Source organism: Scyliorhinus canicula, chromosome 16 (assembly GCF_902713615.1).
Source record: "Scyliorhinus canicula chromosome 16, sScyCan1.1, whole genome shotgun sequence".
Lineage (NCBI taxonomy): Eukaryota > Metazoa > Chordata > Chondrichthyes > Carcharhiniformes > Scyliorhinidae > Scyliorhinus > Scyliorhinus canicula.
This window is the reverse complement of record NC_052161.1, coordinates 54,299,171-54,314,562: the sequence shown is the minus strand read 5'-3', so window position 1 is coordinate 54,314,562 and position 15,392 is coordinate 54,299,171. Positions and strand designations below refer to the sequence as shown.

General features: G+C 49.1%; 1 protein-coding gene across 5 annotated transcripts in view; it reads left to right on the top strand.

Moving 5' to 3' along the window:
- Positions 1-15,392, top strand: part of ide (insulin-degrading enzyme) — a 245,968-nt gene that overhangs the window by 146,424 nt on the left and 84,152 nt on the right. For all 5 annotated transcript variants that reach the window (XM_038822333.1, XM_038822331.1, XM_038822334.1 and 2 more), the window contains 2 exons: positions 8,288-8,408; positions 14,946-15,037. In XM_038822333.1, coding sequence (XP_038678261.1) covers positions 8,288-8,408; positions 14,946-15,037 — 213 coding nt within the window. The remainder of the gene's footprint in view (positions 1-8,287; positions 8,409-14,945; positions 15,038-15,392) is intronic.

Below are 15,392 nucleotides of genomic sequence, written 5' to 3'. Positions count from 1 at the left end.
CCGTCTGAGGAAGGGGTGGGTGGGGCAGGTTTATCATTCAGGATTGGACGCAAAGAACCGGGGGGTGGCGATTCTAGTGGGGAAGAGGGTGGCGTTTGAGGCGGCTGAGGTGGTGTCGGACAAGGAGGGCAGATATATCATGGTGAGGGGTAGGCTGCAGGGAGAGAAGGTGGTGCTGGTGAACGTATATGCCCCGAATTGGGATGATGCTGGCTTCATGAGGCGCTTGTTGGGCCGCGTCCCGGACCTGGAGGTAGGGGGCCTGATCATGGGGGGAGATTTTAACACAGTGCTGGATCCCACACTGGACCGGTCCAGTTCAAGGACGGGTAGGAGACCGGCGGCGGCCAAAGTGCTGAGGGGATACATGGACCAGATGGGAGGGGTGGATCCCTGGAGGTTTGGGAGACCGAGAGCGCGGGAGTATTCCTTTTTCTCTCACGTCCATAGGGTTTATTCCCGGATAGACTTTTTTGTCCTGAGCAGGGGGTTGATCCCGAGGGTGCAGGATGCCGAGTATTCGGCCATAGCGATTTCGGACCATGCCCCGCACTGGATTGATCTGGAGATGGGGGAGGCGCGGGACCAGCGCCCGCTCTGGCGCCTGGATGTGGGGATGCTGGCGGAGGAGGAGGTGTGTAAGAGGGTTCGGAGAAGCATTGAGGGGTATCTGGTTACCAATGATACGGGGGAGGTCCAGGTGGGGATGGTCTGGGAGGCTCTGAAAGCAGTGATCCGGGGGGAGCTGATCTCCATCCGGGCCCACAGGGAAAGGAAGGAGAGGAAGGAGAGGGAGAGACTGGTGGGAGAGCTTCTGGAGGTGGACAGGAGATATGCGGAGGCACCGGAGGAAGGGTTGCTGGGAGAACGGCGCAGGTTGCAGGCCAATTTTGACTTGCTGACCACCAGAAAGGCGGAGACACAGTGGAGGAGGGCGCAGGGTGCGGTATATGAGTATGGAGAGAAGGCGAGCAGGATGTTGGCGCATCAGCTCCGTAGGCGAGATGCGGCTAGGGAAATTGGGGGAGTGAAGGATGGGGGTGGAAATGTAGTGCAGAAGGGGACAGAAGTAAACGGGGTCTTTAGGGACTTTTACGAGGGATTGTACCGGTCGGAACCTCCGAGGGGGAGAGAGGGGATGGAGAGCTTCATGAACAGGCTATGTTTCCCAAGGGTTCAAGAGAGGCTGGTTGAGGGGCTGGGGGCGCCGATAGAGTTGGAGGAGCTAGTCAGGGGGATCGGGCAAATGCAGTCAGGTAAGGCCCCGGGGCCGGACGGGTTCCCGGCAGAATTTTACAAAAAATATGCGGACCTGGTGGGTCCCCTGCTGGTGCGAACTTTCAATGAGGCGTGGGAGGGGGGGGCTTTGCCCCCGACGATGTCGCGGGCACTGATCTCTTTGATCCTAAAACGGGATAAGGACCCCTTGCAGTGCGGATCATATAGGCCTATTTCACTCCTTAACGTAGACGCTAAGTTGCTGGCGAAGATCCTGGCTACCAGGATAGAGGATTGTGTGCCAGAGGTAATTCATGAAGATCAGACAGGGTTTGTCAAGGGGCGGCAGCTCAACACGAATGTGCGGAGACTGCTCAATGTTATCATGATGCCGGCAGTGGAGGGGGAGGCGGAGATAGTGGTGGCGCTGGATGCAGAGAAGGCGTTTGATAGAGTTGAATGGGGGTACCTATGGGAGGTGCTGGAGAGGTTTGGATTTGGGGAGGGATTCATCAAATGGGTGAGGCTGCTTTACGCGGCGCCGATGGCGAGTGTAGTCACAAATGGAAGGAGATCGGAGTATTTTAGGCTTTATCGTGGGACCAGGCAGGGGTGTCCCCTGTCCCCCCTGCTCTTTGCACTGGCGATTGAACCGCTGGCCATGGCGTTGAGGGAGTCAGGGAAGTGGAGGGGTCTGGTGCGGGGGGGGGAGGAGCACCGGGTATCGCTGTATGCAGACGACCTGCTGTTATATGTGGCGGACCCAGAGGGGGGAATGCCGGGGGTGATGGAACTGTTAGCGGAATTTGGGGGCTTCTCGGGCTATAAGCTGAACTTAGGAAAGAGCGAGGTATTTGTAGTGCACCCGGGAGATCAGGAGGAGGGAATTGGGAGGCTCCCCTTCAGGAGGGCAGTGAAGAGTTTCAGGTACCTGGGGGTGCAGGTGGCCAGGAGTTGGGGGGCTCTTCATAAGCTTAACTTCACCAGACTAGTGGAACAGATGGAGGAGGAATTTAAAAGGTGGGACATGGTGCCGCTATCGCTGGCGGGCAGAGTGCAATCCGTCAAAATGACGGTTCTCCCGAGGTTCTTGTTCCTCTTCCAGTGCTTGCCCATCTTTATCCCTAGGGCCTTTTTTAAAAGAGTGACCAGCAGCATCATGGGATTTGTTTGGACGCATGGCACCCCAAGGGTGAAGAGGGTCTTCTTGGAGCGGAGTAGGGATGGGGGGGGGCTGGCGTTGCCCAACCTCTCGGGGTATTACTGGGCGGCCAACGTGTCGATGGTGCGTAAGTGGGTGATGGAGGGGGAGGGGGCAGCATGGAAACGGATGGAGAGAGCGTCCTGTGGGGATACAAGCCTGGGGGCCCTGGTAACGGCGCCGTGGCCGCTCCCTCCCACGAGGTATACCACGAGTCCGGTGGTGGCGGCTACCCTCAAGATTTGGGGGCAGTGGAGGCGACATAGGGGAGAAGTGGGGGGCTCGATGGAGGCTCCGTTAAGGGGGAACCATAGGTTCGTCCCGGGGAACATGGATGGGGGATTTCGGGGATGGTATAGAGCGGGCATTAGACAGCTGAAGGACCTGTTTATCGACGGAAGGTTTGCGAGCCTGGGGGAGTTGGAAGAGAAATTTGGGCTCCCGCCGGGAAACATGTTTAGATATCTGCAGGTAAAGGCATTTGCTAGACGGCAGGTGGAGGGATTCCCTGCGCTCCCCGCGAAGGGGGTGAGTGACAGGGTGCTCTCGGGGGTCTGGGTCGGGGAGGGGAAGATATCCGATATCTACAAGCTTATGCAGGAGAAGGAAGAGGCGTCAGTAGAGGAGCTGAAAACGAAGTGGGAGGGGGAACTGGGGGAACAGATCGAAGACGGTACATGGGCTGATGCCCTGGAGAGGGTAAATTCTTCCTCCTCGTGTGCGCGGCTTAGCCTCATCCAATTCAAGGTGCTGCATAGGGCCCACATGACTGGGACGAGGATGAATAGGTTCTTTGGGGGTGAAGATAGGTGTGCCAGGTGCTCGGGGAGTCCAGCGAACCATGCCCATATGTTCTGGGCATGCCCGGCATTGGAGGAGTTCTGGAAGGGGGTGGCGAGGACGGTGTCAAGGGTGGTGGGATCCAGGGTCAAGCCAGGATGGGGACTCGCGATCTTTGGGGTTGGGGTAGAGCCGGGAGTGCAGGAGGCGAAAGAGGCCGGTGTGCTGGCCTTTGCGTCCCTAGTAGCCCGGCGAAGGATTTTGCTACAGTGGAAGGACGCGAGGCCCCCAAGCGTGGAGACCTGGATCAATGACATGGCGGGCTTTATTAAGCTTGAGAAGGTTAAATTCGCCCTGAGAGGATCGGTGCAAGGGTTCTTTAAATGGTGGCAACCTTTCCTCGACTTTCTGGCTCAACGATAGGGTACTGGGACAGTAGCAGCAGCAACCCGGGGGGGGGGGGGGGGGGTGGGTGGGTGGGTGGGGGGGTGGGGGGGGGGTGGGGGGGGGGGGGGGGCGTTGATTATGTTAGCTTATTTTATTTAAATTTGATTTATCTAATTTTAATTTATGGTTAAGTTCTCTTGTTGGGGAGGGGGGTGGGGGAATGTGATACATGTGATGTTACGGTATGGGGGGAATTGTGGGTGTTATGGGGCTGTTAGTTGCATATTACTGCTTTTTGCTATACTTTTTGTTATATTTTCTGCAAAAAATTCCAATAAAAAAATTAAAAAAAAAAAAAAGAATATTAAAAATAAGGAAGTTTTGATACTGTTCTATAAGGATTTGGTGAAGCCACATCTGGAGTACAGTGCACAAGTTTGGCCTCTTTATTAAGAAATTATGGGCGTGATCTTTTGGCCTCGTTACACTCGCGCTAAAGCGTAACGAGGCTGGTGAATAGCGGGAAAGGCCAAAAACGGGAACCGCGCCAGACGCCAAACAGTTTGTGATGCAACCGGCCTGCTCCCGTAGGCGAATTCGGAATCTTGCCGTAGCATGGCGAGAAACCATTTAGAACATTGAACATAGAACATTACAGCGCAGTACGGGCCCTTCGGCCCTCGATGTTGCGCCGACCCGTGAAACCATCTGAAGCCTATCTGACCTACACTATTCCATTTTCATCCATATGTCTATCCAGTGACCACTTAAATGTCCTTAAAGTTGGCAAGTCTACTACTGTTGCAGGCAGGGCGTTCCACACCCCTACTACTCTCTGAGTAAAGAAACTGCCTGTGACATCTGTCCTATATCTACCACCCCTCAATTTAAAGCTATGTCCCCTCGTGTTGGTCATCACCATCCGAGGAAAAAGACTCTCACTGTCCACCCTATCTAACCCTCTGACTATCTTATATGTCTCCATTAAGTCACCTCTCAGCCTTCTCATCTCTAACGAAAACAACCTCAAGTCCCTGAGCCTTTCCTCGTAAGATCTTCTCCCCCATACCAGGCAACATCCTAGTAAATCTCCTCTGAACCCATTCCAAAGCTTCCACATCCTTCCTATAATGTGGTGACCAGAACTGCACGCAGTACTCCAGGTGCGGCCGCACCAGAGTTTTGTACAGCTGCAGCATGACCTCGTGGCTCCGAAACTCAATCCCCCTACTGATAAAGGCTAGCACACCATATGCCTTCTTAACAGCCCTATTAACCTGGGTGGCAACTTTCAGGGATTTATGTACCTGGATGCCGAGATCTCTCTGTTCATCTACACTACCAAGAATCTTGCCATTAGCCCAGTACTCTGCATTCCTGTTACTCCTTCCAAAGTGAACCACCTCACACTTTTCCGCATTAAACTCCATCTGCCACCTCTCAGCCCAGCTCTGCAATCTATGTCCCTCTGGAACCTATAACATCCTTCAGCACTATCCACAACTCCACCGACCTTCATGTCATCTGCAAATTTACTAACCCATCCTTCTACACCCTCTTCCAGGTCATTTATAAAAATGACAAACAGCAGTGGCCCCAAAACAGATCCTTGCGGTACACCACTAGTAACTGAACTCCAGGATGAACATTTGCCATCAACCACCACCCTCTGTCTTCTTTCAGCTAGCCAATTACTGATCCAAACCGCTAAATCACCTTCAATCCCATACTTCTGTATTTTCTGCAATAGCCTACCGTGGGGAACCTTATCAAATGCCTTACTGAAATCCATATACACCACATCAACCGCTTTACCCTCATCTACCTGTTTGGTCACCTTCTCAAAAAACTCAATAAGGTTTGTGAGGCATGACCTACCCTTCACAAAACCGTGTTGAGTATCGCTAATCAACTTGTTCTTTTCAAGTTGATTATAAACCCTATCTCTTATAACCTTTTCCAACATTTTACCCACAACTGAAGTAAGGCTCACAGGTCTATAATTACCAGGGTTGTCTCTACTCCCCTTCTTGAAATAGGGGACAACATTTGCTATCCTCCAGTCTTCCGGTACTATTCCTGTCGACAAAGACGACATAAAGATCAAGGACAAAGGCTCTGCAATCTCCTCCCTGGCTTCCCAGAGAATCCTAGGATAAATCCCATCTGGCCCAGGGGACTTACCTATTTTTACATTTTCCAAAATTGCTAACACCTCCTCCTTGTGAACCTCAATCCCATCTAGCCTGGTCGACTGTACCCGAGTATTCTCCTCGACAACATTGTCTTTCTCCAGTGTAAACACTGACGAAAAATATCCATTTAACGCTTCCCCTATCTCCTCTGATTCCACACACAACTTTCCCTTGTGTATCTTGTTTGTGATCTATTCAAAAAATTCAATTTGATTAGTCAGACTATCAGACATGCCTGAAACCAATTATCAGCACTTAAGCCCCATTTCCATACAATTAATGAGAGCCACCCATCATCCAACAGCCTCCTGTCATTCAGCGCCCTTCCCAGCAAGTGCTCACGCTGGTGCCGATTAGTCCTCCTTTCAAAAAATGTGAACCTGACTAGTAATCCACGGGAGGCAGGAGTTCCGTCACCACACCAATATTTATTTACAATAACAATATTACAGGAGCTGCTACAAACAGTGCTGCTAGCAGTCCAGTCAACTTAAGACTGCTTACAAAGCCTACATAGGTGATTATATGGGGCCCCCTCAATGAGCTATCATTGAGGGAGCTCATACTTCAATTGGCCAAACAATAAAGCCAATTGGAGTTCATTTCATTACAACTCTTCCCCCCCCCCCCCCCCCCCCAACCACCACCACCACCACCAGCTGGCATTCCTCTGGGCTTCTTCCTGCTACTCATGTCTGGGTCTGTCACCTCTGTGTCGTCCGCCGGGTCGTTCTCCGAAAGAGGCGGGGTGTACCTTATAGGTGCCCGTCTTTTCCTTGACGACCTCCTTGGAAGTTGTTCTTCCTCCTCCTTGGGGAGAGGTGTCGCGGCGGCCTCGTCGAGCGTGTCCATCTCCGACTCTGACGACTGGATGACGGGGTCTGGGGAAATTGCTCGGGGCTGGGGTGTGGGTATCCTTTCCGTCTGGGCTTTCCCAGCTTGAGGCGGTCCTGCTTCGCCTGCCTCCAGGTGTGGTTCCGCTGCCCTTATTTGGTCTAGGTGTTTCTTCAGCATCTTACCTCCTATTGAAACCTCATAGGATATGGGCCCTGTTTGGGACTCTACTGTGCCTTTGACCCACGTTGGTCCATTCCCATAATTCTTGACCCAAACCGGTGCCCCCACCTGGAAATGTCTCTGCTGCCGACTATTATCATGCCCCCTGCATTGGGCCTCCTGTTGTTTCTCCACTTTCCCCGTTAAATTTGGGAAAAGGAGACTCAGCCTCGTTCGCAGCCGCCTTCCCATTAAGAGTTCAGCTGGCGGTATACCCGTTGTGGAATGCGGTGTGGTCCTGTAATCAAACAGCCAGTGGGAGAGCTTTGTGTCCATTGACGCTGCCGGCTGCTTCTCGAGTCCCGCTTTAAGTGTCTGGACCGCTCTCTCTGCCAGGCCGTTGGTCACTGGATGGAAGGGGGCCGTTTGATGTGACGGACTCCGTTTTCCTTCAGGAATTTTCCATGTGGAACATGTGGCCACCACGGAGGTGGAGGAGAAGAGAGAAGGGGAGAAACGGGGATAAAGATGATGATGATACGCCGGACTAGCAGGGGATGGAGGGCGAGGCCATGGAGGAACCTGAGGCCCAGCTGGAGGCTGCAGGACAGGCGGCGGGGGCCCAACAAGATCAGAGGGCCAGGGAGGCCCTCCTACCGGCCCGATTCACCTAGGACGTGGCCTGGTCCAGCGTCGCATTTTACCCACCTGCCACCCCTATTTCCTGTATGTATCACATCACTCCAGGGTGCTGGGACAGTGGGTCACTGTTGAGAGTGGGCGAGGGGGATGAAAACCCGCAGAGAGCTGGGCGGTGGTGCTTATTTTATGCTATAGTCTGACCTGCCTGTCTGCTGATTGCTCACTCACACACATCACATGCATGCAGCAATGCATTGCGGAAGAAAGTGACAGGTTTCCTAGTGGTTGTGCACAAGGGTGTTTATTGTTAAATATATGCCCCCTCTCTGCCAATGGTGTATCCCCCTCCCCCGGTGCCCTCCGTGATCCCAGAGGTTCTTTGCCCTCCTAGCTCTAATACTACATCTAGTTGCATCCCCAGGATGCACATCAGGGTCTGGTTTAGCACAGTGGGCTAAATAACTGGCTCCCTGAACAGGCGCCTGATGACGATGACAACGAGGAGGAGGAGACAGGGTGGATAATCCTGGTGGGGAGATTTTGTTCTTTTCCCCCCCGCCCTTCCTGCGTGATCAACCATTCTTCTGGGTTCTCCCTTTTGTTAGGGGGAACTAGGTGACAAAGAGTTCAAAAATAAGATTTAAGATTTAAAATTATTTTTTCTGAGGGTTGTTAGCCTATGGAATTCCCTTCCCCAGAGAGCAGAGGAGGCAGGGTCATTGAATTGTTTTTTTAAGACGGAGTTAGATTCAAATATGCGGGCCATGTCAAAACTTGAATTAATTATTTTGTCAGAGACATTCAACCTTACTTGGAGTTGGGGTGAGATAAGGATAGTTGTTTAATTGATTTATTTTTATTTTTTTAGTATATGCGATCCCTGAATAATTTTAGAGCGGAGCAACCTCACCAGCATGCTATGTACTATCTCCGACTGCTAATGACTGAAGTGGCATGGACCAAAGATGAACTTAAGGAAGCACTGGAAGGTAGGCACTTTCTTGAATTGCCAGTAACTGAATAGTTTGATACAATTTATCTGCATGAATGTCTTTCACTTTTGCAACCTGTTGATTTTATGTATTACGATTAAAGGATAGTCATTTAAAAAAAAAAAGTATGTTGAAGTGAGAGATGTTTATCCTGGGGAATGCACCTACTTTAGGTCTCCAGGTATCCGTATGGGCACTCCAGATTAGATATAGCAGTGCCAGATATAGAGTAAAGCTCAACTCTGTCCCAATAATATATCTCCTAAAAGCACCCATTGTTTTCACCAGTGTGACATTTTCTGTTTCCTGAACTAGCCTATGAATGAGATTGTCAAATTTTGCCTGCTGGGCTACTCTTAAAACCACAAATGATTAGAATTTCCCTTGCATCAGTCTGGGTTGATTTGCACCAGAAGTGTGAAGAGAGATTGAACAGTTTAGGCCGATACTCTCTTCGAGTTTAGAAGAATGAGGGGAGATCAAATTGAGGGAAACAAGATGATAAAAGGTATGGATAAAGTAGTCGTGGAGCGGATGCTTCCTCTTGTGAGGCATTCTAAAATGAGAGGTCATAATCTTCAGGTAAGAGGTAGCAAATTTAAAACAGAGTTGAGGAGAAACTACTTCTCCCAAAGGGTTATGAATCTGTGGAATTCTCTACCCCAGAGTGCAGTGGATGCTGAGACAGCGAGTACATTTAAGGAGGAGTTGGAGAGATTATTAATTGGTAGGTTATGAGTTGAAGGGTTATAGAGAACGGGCAAGATGGTGGAGGTAAGATCAGTCATAATCGAATGGCGGAGCAGACTGGATGGGCCAAATGGCCTATAATTATTCTCCTATATCTTATGAACTTAAGAAAGACCAGTTTCTAGCCAACTGTACGTTCCAGATCCTTAGACTTACTTATGGGACAGGTGACAAGCTAGAAGAGAAAGCAATATCAAACAATGGTTATTGAATTTAGACTAGCATGATAATTCAAGTATTTAATACTGCTATGGATTTTTTTGACTTAATTTGTGTTAACCTTGCCTGTTGCAAAATTCCACCATTTACATTTTGCCGAAGAAAATAGGAACAAAATGAAATGGGGTGAAAATATACCTATACAGAAAATCTGAGTCAGTTTTTTTTGTCTTTGAATGTTCAAACAATTAAATTATATTGTAATATTTAACGCCACTTTCCATAATTGTAGTTCAGAAAAATGTGAAGTGACCTCATTAAAATATGTAAGATTCTGAGGACTTGACAGGGTAGATGCTTCCATTGTTGAATAATCTAGGGCACAATTTCAGAATTTTAATCTTTGGAATTTTCTACCCCAGAGAGCAGTGGAAACCGGGTCATTGAATATATTCAAGGCTGCATTAGACAGTCTTTTGATCTGTATGGGAGTCGGACAGAAAATGGATTTGAGGCCACAACCAGATCACTAAGGTTGTTGATGAACAGTTGAGGATGGTTTTTCCAAATGTTACAGCAAAGATTATCTGTAGCGTTGTCTTGGGTTTGCAATGATTGACTTCCGCAACCATTTTAATTTATTGTAAGAAGTCTTACAACACCAGGTTAAAGTCCAACAGGTTTGTTTCAAACACGAGCTTTCGGAGCACTGCTCCTTCCTCATGTGAAATCCTGATTTTACTTTATGCCAGGTGTGACTACCTCGACACCTGTCAAGCGAGCAGCTATTTCAGCATTTCAGATAGTTTGATAGTCAGGATCTTACAGTAACAATAACAAAATCGGGGCCTGAGTGAAGCAGTGTATATGGTGTCACAGGGAAGAAGAATTTGGTATGAATAATCATTTTTAAAATTACATAGCCCTTCCATGCCCCTTCTAAGCTCTGTGTGGCTACGCAGCAACCTGGAAGACATTGTGCAGACTGCAATAGTGCGCATGCATGGCTGAGCAAAATATTTGAAGCAATTACACATTTAATTGAATTGACTGCATGTGGACAACAATAGAGGAATGTTGATTCCTGGAAAATATCTTCCCTTACCCTACCATAAAATTCTGTTGAATTACAAGTAACATCTTTATTTTAAAGAGTTTAAACAAAGTCCTAATGTTACGCTCCACAATCATAACACTACTTGTCATGTATTCTATTATTTACAGTGTATAATAAAATGTTGCAAGCAGAACCAAAAGATAACTAACATGGCTAACATTTTAATTTGTTCCTTGTATTCTATGTATTTTGTTGGACCAAAACCTTGCACTCTACATTTAATTGCATTCAGTAATGTGTGTAGAAAGATTATTTTCACTGAAATGGTGTTACTGCATCTTATCCATTTCAGCATACATACTGCAGATTTTTAACTGCAGTAATATTTATTGCTGGTAGAAATTACATGCACACTTCCGCTTTTGACCATGGAGTGATTGGTCACATAAAGGGCTGTTCCTGTTCAAAGTCACAGAAAAGGGCTCTTTTTACCCAGATCTGGGTGGAATTTTGATGAAAAGGCGTAGGTGAATGTTAGAGGAGTAGTTTACCCCTGGAATGGTATGTCTTCTGATCACCGGACCCGGCAGAAAACAGTGAGAGGTTTGGCTGGAAAGTTGAAACAGTCTTGTGCTTCTAAGGCAGTCTCTTCCAGCATGCAGGCGGGGGAGGGGCAAGCTGTAAGGCCCCAGATACAGGAATTGATGACTTTTATCAAGGAGGAATTCCATAAACAGAGGAAGGAAATGCATGAGGATCATGCAAAGGCCATTGCAGAAGCTGTGGCACCTCTGCAGAGTACTTTGGAGCAGATGGAGAGGTGTTTGGAGGTGCAGTGGTCACAGATTTGGGAGATTGAAGGAGTGATCTCGGACCGCAGCGACCGTGTGATGGTTCTGGAGGTGGGGCTCCAAGAAGACCTTTGTAAAACGCTGAGGGCAAAGGTGGAGGAGCAGGAGAATGCCTTGAGAAGGCAGAACCTGCGAATAGTGGGCCTGCCTGAAGGAGTGGAAGGTGAGAGTGCCACGAGGTACGTCTCGAGGATTCTGGCGGGACTGGTGACAGAAGGGGTGCTAGATATGCATCTGAAAAATGAAAATGAAATGAAAATTGCTTATTGTCACAAGTAAGCTTCAAATGAAGTTACTGTGAAAAGCCCCTAGTCGCCACATTCTGGTGCCTGTTCGGGGAGGCTGTTACGGGAAGTGGAAGTGGACCGAGCGCATAGGTCTCTGAGGCAAAAGCCTAGGACTGGGGAACCGCCGCGTGCGGTGATCATGAGACTCCATAAATTTGTGGAGAAAGAGAAAATTCTATGGTGGGCCAGGGAGAAACGTAGCTGCGACTAGCAGGGTAATAACGTCCGGATTTTTATCAAGACATCGGAGCCGAGTGGCAAAACGGCGGGAAGGTTTCAACAAGGCCAAGGCGGTGCTGTACCGGCGGCAGATAAGGTTTGGAGTGCTCTACCCGGCGAAATTATGGGTGAGATTCAGAGGCGGGGAGTATTATTTCAAGACCCCAGAAGCGGCCGTAGACTTCATTAAGGAACATAAACTGAAGGAGAACTGAGTGGACAGTGCTTGGGAACCAGGGTGCGGGCACTATGTAATGGTCGGGAGCATGTTTGAAGTGGGTGTAGGGATTTAAGGATTTTTGCCTTTTTTGTGTGTGTTGGGGGGGGCGGGGGGGGGGGGGGGGGCGGGAGTTTCTGTTCAATGCTGAGATTGTATGGAGTTGTAGAGGTGAAAAGTTCATGTGGGGATGGATGTTCCGGTTAAAAGGTCGCGGGTGTTTGTGCACCTCAGGAGCTTGAAAGCGGGGTTGTCTTTTTGCAGGTGACACACCTCCATGTGAAGGACCAGGTTAGGCTAAGGAAGGGGTGGGTTGGGCAGGGTTTTCACTCGGGGTTTGATTTGAAATCGAGGGGTGTGGCGATTTTAATGAGCAAATAAATGGTATTTGTGAGTGCGAAGGAGGTGAGGGATCCAGGTGGGAGATATGTGATTGTGAGTGGGGGTATTGGAAGGGGCACCGGTAGTGTTGGTAAATGTGTATGCCCCAAATTGGGATGATGTGGGTTTTATGAGGGGGTTGCTGGCAGCAATCCCGGATTTGGCCACGTTCCAGTTGATCATGGGAGGAGATTTTAACTGTGTCATTGAGCCAAGGGTGGATAGATTGATCCCCAGGTTGATGGGTAGGGTACGAATGGCAAGGGAGCTGGGGTGGGGGGGGGGGTTTATGGAGAGGATGTGTATGGTGGATCCATGGCGCTTTCATAACCCAGGGGGAAGGGAGTATTCCTTCTTTTCATACGTCTGTAAGGTGTATTCGAGGATTGATTACTTTGTAGTGAGTCGGGAGATTTTGGTTGAGGTGGAGGGTGCAGAGTATGCGGGGATAGTTATCTCTGACCATGCACCCTGCTGGCTGGGGTGGAGGTTTGACTCGGGGTTGTTGGCGGATGGAGGTTTTAGTGATAAGGTGCGGTTGGCGATTAGGGATTGTATGGTGTTCAATCAGAATGGGGAGGTGTCGACGGGCATTTTGTGGGAAGCACTGAAGGCAGTGGTCCAGGGAGAAATGATCTCTTTTACGGTTCGTGTGAATAAGGAAAGGAGGGTGGAACATGACCGTCTAGTGAGCAAGATAGTGGAGGTAGACAGGGGATATTTGAAGGTGTCCACCGTGGAGGGATTGGCGAGGAGGAAAAGGTTGCAGGGGCAATTTGACAGGCTGACAACGGGGAGGGCGATAGTGCAACTGCGCAGGGCAAGAGGGGACAACGGGGCGGGCGGTAGGGCAAGAGGGGTGCAATACGAGTATGGGGAGAAGGCGAGACGCATGCTGGCACACCAGCTGCGGAGGCAGGCTGTGTCCAGGGAAATATTGAAGATCGGACTGGGGCTGGGGATGTGGTGTCAGCCAGGGAAGATAAATGAGGCATTTGGAGAGTATTACCAGGGACTTTATGAGGCAGACCCAGGAGGAGAGGAGGGGGTCATGGGGTGGTTTCTGGACGAGCTGGAATTTCCCCAGGTGGAGGAAGCAAAGAGGCATACGTTGGAGGAGCCCCTGGGGCTGAGGGAGGTGCTGGATAGTATCATGGGTATGAAGTCGGGGAAGGCCTCTGGGCTGGATGGGTACCCGGCAGATGGGGGGGATGATAGTGTATACAGGAGGTGGAGGGAAGTAGGGCTGGTCAAGGTGAGGGATTTTTATTTGGAGGAAGGGTTCGCCAGTCTGGTGGAGCTGAGGGCGAGGGTAGAGCTGTCGAGGGGTAGTGAGTTCAGGTATCTGCAGGTTGGGAACTTTGCACAAAAGGTTCCCAAGACTGCCACAATACACCCTGCTGGAGCGACTGCGACTTCCGGATGTGGATGGGGAGGGAAGAATTGGTGATATCTTTTAAGTGGCTGGGGGAGCAGGGAGGCGACCGGTGGTGAAGATCAAGGAGAAATGGAAAGCGGAGTTGGGAATGGAGATCAATTGGGGAGTATGGAGTGAGGCACTGCGAAGGGTAAACGGGACTTCTTGTACAAGGATGAGCCAGATACAGTTTAAGGTGGTGCACAGGGTACATATGACTCGGGCGAGAATAAGTGGGTTCTTTCAGGGGGTAGCAGATGTGTGAGAGGTGTGGGCGGGGGCTAGCGAATCATGCGCACATGTTTTGGGGTTGTGAAAAATTGGGAAGATTTTGGGCGGGAGTGTTCGCAGTCTTAGCCAGGATAGTGGAGGAGGGAGTGGACCCAGACCCTTTGGTGGCGATATTTGGGGTTTCAGAGAAGCCGGAGCTCTTGGAGAGGAGGAAGGCCGATGTCTTGGCCTTCGCCTCTCTGATTCACGGCGAGGAATTTTGTTGGAGTGGCGGTTGGCATCGCCACCGGGGGTAGCAGCATGGTTGGGTGACCTGTATGACTTCCTGCGGTTAGAGAGGATAAAGTATGAATGAAGGGGCTCAGCAGGGGAGTTTGAGTAAAGGTGGGGGATGTTTGTGACCATGTTTGAGGAGCTATTCGTCGTGGGGGGGTGATAAGGGTTTTAAAAAGAAAAAATGACATGGAACCTTCTCATTATTTTCAATTTATTTTAATTTGTGACGTAGATAGCTGCATAACACTGGATAACACGGATTTACTTGCAATGTGTCAACTAAAGAGTAAAGCCATAACTTGTAATTTAGACAATTTTAGTTACTGATTGAAGGACAATTAAAACCACTTTTCCCGTTAATTTATAAAGGTCATGAAATAATGCTATAGATGGATCATCACAACTTATCCATGCAAAGAAAAATAAGTTTTAAAAAAAAAATGAAATCCATAAAATACCTTTCTTCACCACCACTCAACTGTTCTGTGCTGTCAACAATGGCCTTTGAATTCAAGTAAATGTGAATGTAGAACAAATACACTGGGGGAAAAGTCGGCTTTGAATTCATGATTGTTGCATATTCTCAATTTCTACATAATCCTTTATGCCATGCTATATTGGTTTTCTGCAGCAATGCAGTATATACGTTAGAAGTGTGATTGATTTAGTTGTCGAAATATCTGTTCCAGATGTCACTCTCATCCGCCTCAAGGCCTTTATACCTCAATTGTTGTCACGCCTGCACATCGAAGCTCTTCTTCATGGCAATATAACAAGACAGGTTAGTTTGATACCTTCAATTCTACTAAAAACGTTTTCTTTGTTTGAGTATATTACCAATAGTTCACAAAATTCATGCATCATTTAATGAGGGAAAATTGTTATTTAAAATCTCTCGTGCATTTCTCATGTAATGATTTTCAGTCTGACACAGTCAAATTTGTTCAATGTTTTTTTTTATAAATTTAGATTACCCAATAATTTTTTCCAATTAAGGGGCAATTTAGCGTGGCCAATCCACCTACTCTGCACATTTTTGGGTTGTGGGGGCGAAACCCACGCAGACACGGGGAGAATGTGCAAACTCCACACGGACAGTGACCCAGAGCCGGGATCGAACCTGGGACCTCAGCGCC